Below are 9652 nucleotides of genomic sequence, written 5' to 3'. Positions count from 1 at the left end.
CTCTTGTCACAGGGGCAACGGGGTCCTGCTGGAGGGAGAGCTGGTGGATGTGTCTCGGCACAGCATCTTGGATACCCACGGCAGGAAGGTGCGCTGCTTCCTGGGCGGCAGCTCGGCGCTGGCTTCAGTCCTTCCAGAAGCCACTCCCTGCTCCAGGCTCTGCCAGGACTGGGGAGGGATCCAGCTTCTTCCCCGAGCGGCACACAGGGTGCTGGGAGATGCGTCCCAACACCACCAAAAACCAAATGTGGCTGAGGACGGGAAGGGATCCATTCAGGCGGTGCTGGGCAGTGTGTGGCCGAGAGGAAGGGCCTGGGTCGTAGCTCAGAAAACAGACCAGGCCCTGGACCCAGAAGTGTGTTTGGGCTGAGATTGGGAGCCAGACAGCAGGAAGGGGTGAGGTGGATGCCCTCAGGAGGGCCTGCCGGTGACTCATGAAAAGAGTGGGGCCAGGATCCTTGCTGGGTATGGGATAGGGAGGGGAGGAGGGCAGGATGGGTGGCTCTTTGTTCTCAGTGTCTAGGGCCTAGACCCCTTCCCTCTGGCCTGGTAGTTCCCACTGCCTCAAAGTAGCAGGTAAGGTCAGAGAACAACCAATGACCTCACCCCTCCTGGGTACCAGCTCTGATCCCAGGCATGTCAGCCTTTGGGAGTGGATTATTGTAAATGTACTGCTATGTTTGTTGTTTGCAACCCTATACAAGCAGGGCAGCTCTTGGCATGCACTCATCTTTCTTCATCGCTGTTTGTGGCTGGGCATCTAGGAATGTCGGGCATTTACAAAGCAGGTCACCTGTGTGGACGCGAACCTCCACTGGGTACACGTTGGGGGCAGGGGGTATGTGAGAGGGCTGCTGTTTTCTGGGCTTTCGTTTCCACTCTGCATGTGACCTCTCCGTTGCTGACAGTTAGTGGCTTCCCATTCCCCTAGAGCCCCTACCGCTTTTGCTCTCTCAGGTGTCCAAGGCGTTATCTCACACAGCCATCTCTTTGCTGACGCTCTCATTGCTGCGCCCAAGGGTCCCTGCCTGTCTACCAAACAGAATCCCAACGCTGAGCACCAATTGAAGGGCTGCCTCCAATGGATGCTGCTTGTTCCGAGTGTCCGATCCACCCCGCGGCAGGACCCAGATGTGTTGACAACGTAATTCATTGGCATCTAAAACTAAGCTCACCCTCGTAGTACCCTGTCAAGGTGGCTAACGGTGCTACACAGAGCCTTTCTCTCTACCCCATGGGAACCGCACCGCTCCCAGCCCTCCACTTCTTTGATGCCAAGAAATGCTTTGCTCCACCCTTCCTGGCCATGCCAATCTGGAGTCCTCAGCCAGCCTTCTCAGGAGAGTCCATGCACATCCCCACACTGGGGCCGAACTCCTGCTAGGGCTGACTTGTGCCCGGGCAGGCAGGATGCTCTCCTCAGCCCCCTCCAAGCTTGCTTCCTCCGGGTTTCTTGTTGGTGAAGCTAGAGCTGAAAAAGCAATGTCCGGTCAGGTTGGGTTCCTCCCCTGGCCATTCCTGACCTCCCTCATCCATAGCCACTCACCTCAGCTAGGTCCTCAGCAACTAGTCTGTCGTGATGGGCTCTCCAACCTGCCCCTTCTGACTGCCCCTCGCTCCAAAGTTCATTCCTGCCCTGTTGCCAACTTATTTCCTGAGAGACCCTCTGGGGTCTATGCTGCTCCGAAGGATTCCTTCTTGTCTACCAGATAAACACCAAATGCCAACTGGGGACCTGCTTCCAACTGATCACGCTTGCCTTCTTAGTCTCGGCTTCCCCAGGTCTTTGCCAAGTGGCTCAAGTTGCTCCACTGTAGGTGGGACTCTAGATTTTTGAGTACCTGTCTCGTGTTAATATTCACTCAAGTCCCTTACCTCTGCAGTAGCAGGTCTTTCTACTCTGAGACTCCACCTTCCTCATCTCTCCCAGGGAGTGGCCATCTCGTCATCAGTCTGCTGGGACCCTTCACTGGCCTGGTTCTTGCTAGCCTAGCTGGCAAATAGCAGCTAGGGTGCGCTTCGCTCTTATCACTGTGCTTGCTCCTCCCCAGGATCTCGTTGAAGCCTTACAGCATTCCTCAGAGCAGACATCACTTTGCCCCTGTCGCACAGAGGATCCTGGAGCTTGGGAGGCTCGGAGTGATTTGTCCCAGGTCACGCCTCTGTTGAAAGAGGCAGAGTGGCCACCTGAGCCCCAGGTCTTTCTCAGTACCTTTCCCATGACACGCTGACGGTATCCACTTCTGCTTTATGGCGTTTGGGGTCCTTCATGCTTTGTACTGGGCTCCTGGTTTTTTGCATGTACTTTCTATCCTGGTCACGTGCAGGCCTTGTGCCCACCCTACTATGGACCTCTGAAACTCAACTCACTGCCATCTAGTGGATTCTGACTCATACCAGCCCTATAGGACAGAGTAGAACTGCCCCTGGGAGTTTCTGTAACTGTAACTGAAGGATTAGAAAACCTCCCCTTTTCTCCTGCAGAATGGCTGGTGATTTCAAACAGCTGACCTTGTGGTCAGCAGCCCAACAGGCAACCCACTACACCACCAGGGTTCATTGTGTGCTCTACTGAACCCGTAAATGAATGAATGAATGAATATTTGAATGGGGGACATCTGCCCAGCTTGAATATCTTTTAGAGCTGAGGTGGGACTCGAGGGTTAAGATGAGGTTGAGGTGGGCTACACCCAGAGCCCAGGGGAGTTGTGTGTGGAGGTGAGCGCGGTGATGGCAGCCTCCTCATTCTCTCTCTGCCTGACCACAGGAACGCTACTACGTGTTGTATGTCCAGCCCAGCAGCATCCACCGCCGCAAATTCGACCCCAAGGGAAATGAACTTGAACCCAACTTCAGCGCTACAAAGAAGGTGAACACGGGCTTCCTCATGTCATCGTACAGTAGGTATCCTCCTACCCTTCTCCTTCAGGGCCCTCCCACAGGACACTCTTCCTTAGCCCCCAAGCCTCTCAGCCCCCAGATAATATCTTCCCAGGATGGTTAGCCTTGAAGCTACCTTAGGACCAGGGTCCTGTCTAGCTTTCTATTTCCCTTCCATCTTCTCCTATAGGCTACAAGACCACCCATGACCTGCCTGTGGACTCTTAACTGGTTATGTGTCAACCTGTCTAGGCCATGATTTGTAGTGGTTTGATAGACACTAAGTAATCAGCCTCCATTTTGTGAGCTGATGTGAGTAGCCAATCAATTGGAAGAGGCATTTATTTCCTTGGAGGCATGGCCTGCATCCGATAGCTAGAGATGTTTTGGCAAAGCCCACCCTTTCTTGATCCTGCATCTGATTTGTCATCGTCTGACCTCCTGGTCTGGGGACTTGAGCCAGCAGCCTTTCATCTGACTTGCAGATTTTGGGATTTGTCAGCTTCCGTGTTGAATTACGGCATTGGCAAAGATATTGACTATACCATGGACTTCCAGAAGAACAAATAAAATTGTCTTGAAAGAAGTAAAACCAGAATGCTCCGTGGAAGGGATGATGTCTAGACGTTTCTCTTGTGTACTTTGGACATGTTATTAGGAGAGAACAGTCCCAAGCGGAGAGCATCATGCTTGGTAAGCCAGTGAAAGAGAAGACCCTCAACGAGATGAATTAACACAGTGCCAGCAGCAATGGGCTCAACCTCAGCAGCTGTGGTGAGGCTGGTGCCGGATGGGGCAGTGTTTCCTTCTATTGGACATAGGGTCACTATGAGTCAGAGCTGGCTCGAGAACGCCTAACAATAACAATGACCCCCAGAACCCTGTGAGCCGGTTGCCTGACCTACTGCTTTGGGTTCATCAGCCCTTGTAACCATGGAAGTCAGGCGAAGCTTCCAGTAAGAGTGGATCAGTAGAGCATCTGCAGACCACTAAAGTGTGTTCCTGCTTCCCACCGCTCCCTCCCTCCCACTCCCCAAACCAGTATGACTCAGGATCTGGAGAGATCCCTGCTTGGTCTCCATGGTTTCAGGAGGAAGGCAGAATTGTGTAGTAAGTTTGAAGACTCACTAGTTTGAAGACTCACTCTTAGAGCAGTAACTTAACCTCTCTGAGCACAGGTTTTTTTCATCTGTAAAATTGGAATCTTACAGATAGAGTAACCCTCACTGAGATTTACTGGTCAGAAAGATACTGTGCTAATACATGCTTTACAGAGATAAATGAGGCAAGGCATCCAGAACACTCAGTCACACAAGACCCTCTGTGGGAGTAGCAGAGGAAGAAGGAGAGTCAGGCATGAGAGGAGGACATGGAATGGGTAGCTGGCTAACTCCATAACAACTGCCCCTTTTGCCATGAGACCAGAACTGGAGGGTGCACAGCTACCAATACTGAACATCTTTGATTCCTCAAAGATACTAGAGGAATCCTGATCTAAACAGAGAATAGATGAAACATAATTTCAAATTCGCAGGGACTCCAGACTTTCTGGAGCCATGGAGGCTAGATGAACCCCTGAGCCCATTGCCCTGAGATCATCTTGAAACCTGAAACCAAACATAGGTATCCCCTAAAATTTTTTAGTGAAGCCTATTTGGAGTAGTCTGATCTATCAAGATCAATCTATATCAGTGGTTCTCAACCTTCCTAATGCTGCGACCCTTTAATACGGTTCCTCATGTTGTGGTGACCTGCAACCATATTTTCATTGCTACTTCATAATTATGTAATCATGTAATTTTGCCAGTTATGATTGGGATACCCCTGTGGAAGGGTCATTCCACCCCCAAAGGGGTCGCGACCCACATGTTGAGAACCGCTGCTCTATAGGGTATCAAATTGACAACAGCTACTCTTGTAGATTATATAAGAAGCATGGGGGCTTGCAGTGAGTTTATATTGATGCAGAAGGAATAATTGGGGGAAAAGAGGCCGGGCATGGCGCCACAACTTGAAGAATGTAATCAATGTTACTGAATTGCTGGTTTGGGGTTCCAGTTCATACAAGCCACGACTGATTGCAGATAAGTTCTCTTAGTAATATAGTCTTAGTTTCATGAGGATATCTTCAGAAAAAGGGATACTTCTATGTCATGAAAAACAATTTTGAGGTCAGGGCTAATATAAAATTTTTAGCAAAACTCAGATGAGCATCTTCTAAAATCACCGAAGCTTTGTAACAGGTTGGCTGTGCTCTGTAAAACAATAGTTTTCAGAAGCACCAAGCATTTTGAGGCAGGCTGGAAAAACCTACGAAATGAACCCAAAGAGGGAAGACGGTCAATCCAATGACTGACAGAACAGTGTCTGAAGCGCGGAAACGGGTCGAAGACCATAGAATGACCATTGTTATAGTAGCTCTTGGAGTTGAGCTCTCACCGGGCTCGGCATTTTCAGTGGTAAGTGAACATCTTGGCCTCAGCCGGTTTTGGGTTGAGCGGTTTCTAAAAGCACTGCATGAAGATGAGCTAGCTCAAAGGGCTGACCTTTCCATCAGTCTTTTAAGCAAAACTGAAGCTCCTGAGGATGCTTTTGTGGAACAAACTGTAACCAGGGACGAGCCTTGCAGCTACCAGTGCAGTCCCGAGAGGCGTGCACCTGTCGAAACAGTCGCTTCTGGGGGAGCTGCAGGACCAGTGAAATGAAGGCAGAGAGATCAGCTGAGAGGTTACAGTGCCGGACATCTTTGGATTCCAAAGGGGTAATCTTGGTAGATTTTCTCAGAAGACCTGGTGATCGTGGGACTTATTCTGAGGAGGATTTCAGAAAATTGAAAACCGCAGTGGCGAGGAAAAGGCCAAGGAAGCTGGACCGAGGGATGCTTTTGCCCATCAGCCACGCGGCTGCTCCATCTTTGAGGGTGGCAGGACTGGCTCATGAAAATCTCACTGGGGCGCCTTATCCCATCTACCATGGCCCTACCCTCCGTCTGGCCCCTTCAGGCGTCTTTTTGTTCCCCAAACTCAAAAGCACATTTCAAGGAAACATGATTTGAGTCCCCAAGAAGGCCAAAGCTGCCATTTTGCCCTGATGTAAATCAAAGAATGCAGAATGCTTGGGAGATGGAAGCACCACCTTCAGAAGAGGGTAGACCTAAGTGTGGATGACATATTGAGAAGACAGCACCTTCGCGATTTGATGATTCTCTTGAATAACACTTTTTATGACTTTATAGCAACGGTTTTTGACTTACCTTCATATTCTCAGCAACAGAAATCAAAAGAAACTTAAAGGGGACAAAAAGAAGAAAGAAAAGATAAACATAAGCCCTTTACAAGTACTTCAGGAGTCTTGGTGACATAGTGGGTTATGCAATGGGACACTAACCACAAGTCCAACGGTTCGAACCCACCAGTCACTCCAAAGGAGAAAACCGAGGCTTTCTGCTCTTGTAAGATTCACAGCCTCAGACAGCCACAGGAGCAGGTCTCCCTGCCTTGTAGGGTAATTATGAGCCAAGCTTGATTCGATGGCAGTGAGTGTGTGTTTTTGTTGCTGTAAGTGAATTGATAATAACCCGTCTAATGCTGTATATCTGCAGAGGTAGAAGCCAAGGGGGACACGGACAGGCTCACCCCCGAAGCGCTGAAGGGGCTGGTCAATAAGCCAGAGCTGCTTGCACTGACAGCAAGCCTCACTCCAGACCAAACCGTGGCCTTCTGGATGCCTGAGGCAGAGATGGAAGCGATGGAGCTCGAGCTGGGGGCTGGGTTACGGCTGAAAACGCGGGGAGATGGCCCCTTCCTGGGTGAGCGGCCCAGCCTTCATGCTGACGTAACTTCTCGTGCGGGAGATGAGGACGCCTGGTCCCCTCCTGAGCCTTTCCTCAGAGCTCGTGGCCCCGGGCTTGTCCAGTCTCGGTGGGCCCCAAGTTCCTTGATATTTATTTTAAAATTCCTGGGCACATGCCTTTGGGGTCTTGGCCTGGATGCTCTGGATTCCAGAGTGTTGTCCAAGCCCATGGTTCTTGTCGGCGACCTTATAGCCTAGTAACTCTAGTGCAGTAACTCCAGTTCTCAACCTGTGGGTCGTGACCCCTTTGGGGGGTTGAATGATCCTTTCACAGGGGTCGCCTGATTCATAACAGTAGCAAAGTTACAGTTATGAAGTAGCAACGGAAAATAATTTGGTTGTGGGGTCACCACCACATGAGGAACTGTACAAAAGGGTCGCGGCATTAGGAGGGCAGAGAACCACTCAGGGACTCCCTCACCACACCCTGGCCGAGAGAGTCCAGAGGACAAAGGCTGAACCCAGTCCCGCAGGACCCCCCACCCCTAGACCAAGCCCTCCCCGCCCCCGCAGTGCTTCCCACGCAGGGCCGAAGGCCATTCAGCGTCTTTTCTTTCGTCAGAGTCACTAGCCAAACTGGAGGCAGGAACCGTGACCAAATGTAATTTTGCCGGCGATGGAAAGACAGGCACTTCCTGGACAGACAACATCATGGCCCAGAAGTCTCCAGAAGGGGCCACAGCGGGGGCCCGCGAGCAGGGCGACGGCGCTGAGGACGAGGAGTGGGTAGGTCCGGGAGCCGGCTGTGGACCTGGCCTTGGCGGGCTCCTCTCTCCGGGCAGTGCTGTGGGGCGAGGAGAGGGCAGCAGGCGCGTTTAGCGGTCGTGATAAGCTCCTCGTGGCATTCCGAAGCCTGACAGCCACGGGGAGGGGCCCCCGGACCGGCGGTGTCCCGTTCTGCGGCGCGTGGCGTTGCTGAGTCAGATTGGACTCCGGGGCCCCTGACAGCCACGCGCCAGGAAAATTCCTACAAGGTCCGAGGGCACACCCTCCGTCTCAGTATCTGCTGCTGCCCGAACAGAAACCCCATGTATGTGCTCCCCTTTGGAGGCTCTACATCCAAACCGGGCCCCAGCAGGTAGACCCCTTCTGTGAATCTCTCTCAGTGCGCAGCGTCCACTGACCCTTGTTGGTGTCCCTTGGCATGTCTTTGCATGAGCGCCGCTGCTTTTGTAACTCAGAAGTGATTGGGTTTAGGAACCACCCTACATTGGATTTTCTCATGAACATAAGAACAGGAAAGGCAGGTTGCATCCACAGAAATAGATGTCGCAGGGGATACAGTTTAACCTGGAGCCTTTCTGAACTGGGTCTGTCTACACGTAAGCCCCAAAGACGTATAGAAGCGAGGAGGAGTGGAAGAAAGGGGTAGTGAGGAGAGCCAGCGATGGCCAGCAAATCTCTCCAGACATTTTCTCTTCCAGCCATTGCGTTAGCCGTGCTGAGCCATGGCGCAGGTGAATGAGTGATTTTTCCCACCTTTGTCCTCGCTTCTTGTTCTAAGTAGCTGGGAAGTGGCTGGGTTGCATCTCACTGTTTGTCCCCGGGTCAGCCCCCTGGTTTAGCTTCAGGCTGCAGCCTCTTCACAGTTGGGTTGTTTTCCTAAACTGTATTTCACTCAAAGATTGGAATCGCTATCAAAGGCCCCTAATTGAACATTAAAAATAAAAATGTTTCCCGGCAGGAAAATGAGCCATTTATCTAGGTGATGAAGATGTGTTTTTTTGGCCAGAGAAAGCAAGGGCAGATAGAATTGAGGGTCTGGATTCTCTTTTGTGTCGGGAATGTGCATCTGGACTAAGTGTTCTCTCTTCCTGTCTCTCCCCCTTGGGTTTCTCCAGGATGCCTGAGGTTCATGGGGGACAGCGGGCCTCCAGGGCCCCACCAGCACCTCCTGTGGCGCTGTTGAGAGGTTCTTCCACCCACTTCCACGCTGGAGCTGAAGGCAAAGAGCAGTCCACCTGAATCAGCCTTACCTGATCCTGCCTACCCCCATCTTGGAACACCCTTTGGATAAGCGCTCAAATCGAACCCAAGATCGAACCCAAGGGGCCCATACAGTGGCTCAGGGAAGGGCCCTCCCTGGGCAAGAGTCTAGTCTTCTTAGACCTTTTCCATCCTGGCCCGTGACCTGGGCCTTATTTTGATTTTAGTATATGTGCTGCCGAAGCGAGCACAACCTGGGCCTTATTTTGAGAGACAGGTGGTAGACAAGTCCTCTGGGGCAGTCTGAGATGAACTGGCTTGGTCTTGGTGCAGAGTTGGGGGCATCCATTGGTCAGAATGGTGGGGGGAGTTTCCAGGGGCACTTTTCTCTGTGCATGTGATTCTTCCCGCTTTCTTTCCACACCCCTACCCTCTCTCCAAGCTCCCACCTCCTTGCTCCTGTCCCAGCGTCCTTCCACTGCTCCCATGCCCCCTGGAGTTTCCTGTCTGCTGCCTCCCTGCCTGGACTGGTTCCTGGTGAGTGCTGTTCTCTGGGAGGCCAGCAGTGCGCTCTCGTCGCTCACTCCCCATCTCTCAGGCTTGCTCTGCCAGGCTGCGTTTTTGATAACACTTCTGTTGTTGTTTTGTGCCTTGGGAACTTTTTAATAAACGAGTACATTTTCAGAAAAGAATTCTTCCAGCGTGCTGAGTTCTTGTCGGGTGTAAACAGTCTTCCAGCTGAGTAGCGTCCCGATTGGAAGGTCTCCCATTTCTCGTTCTTGAATTTGACTTGCTGGCTAGTGTACCCACATGCAGATCTGAGGAGCGAGAGGGAACTGAAGTGCATATGTCCTAAGGATGAGTAAGGACTTGGGGCATGCAGATGGACCTTGCTTGACTTGAGGAAAGACAGAGGGTGGTGCTGAGCTCACAACGATGGTGAATTACGATTACAGGGAGCCGGGTCATGCTTTGGGCTGCTAACTCCAAGGTC

At 51.7% G+C, this 9652-nt stretch overlaps 1 protein-coding gene across 1 annotated transcript in view; it reads left to right on the top strand.

Annotated features, from left to right (window-relative positions):
- The window catches only part of ARPIN (actin related protein 2/3 complex inhibitor), a 27680-nt gene extending 18330 nt beyond the window's left edge, over window positions 1-9350 (top strand). The window contains exons 3-7 of the mRNA XM_045286301.1: window positions 13-88; window positions 2768-2900; window positions 6482-6688; window positions 7295-7458; window positions 8574-9350. Of these exons, the coding sequence (XP_045142236.1) occupies window positions 13-88; window positions 2768-2900; window positions 6482-6688; window positions 7295-7458; window positions 8574-8582 (589 nt within the window). The 3' untranslated portion in view covers window positions 8583-9350. The remainder of the gene's footprint in view (window positions 1-12; window positions 89-2767; window positions 2901-6481; window positions 6689-7294; window positions 7459-8573) is intronic.
- Window positions 9351-9652: the final 302 nt, after the last annotated feature.

Source organism: Echinops telfairi, unplaced genomic scaffold (genome assembly GCF_000313985.2).
Source record: "Echinops telfairi isolate 266 unplaced genomic scaffold, ASM31398v2 ScPeMD7_7;HRSCAF=31, whole genome shotgun sequence".
Taxonomy (NCBI): Eukaryota; Metazoa; Chordata; class Mammalia; order Afrosoricida; family Tenrecidae; genus Echinops; species Echinops telfairi.
This window is presented reverse-complemented; position numbering and strand designations above follow the sequence as displayed.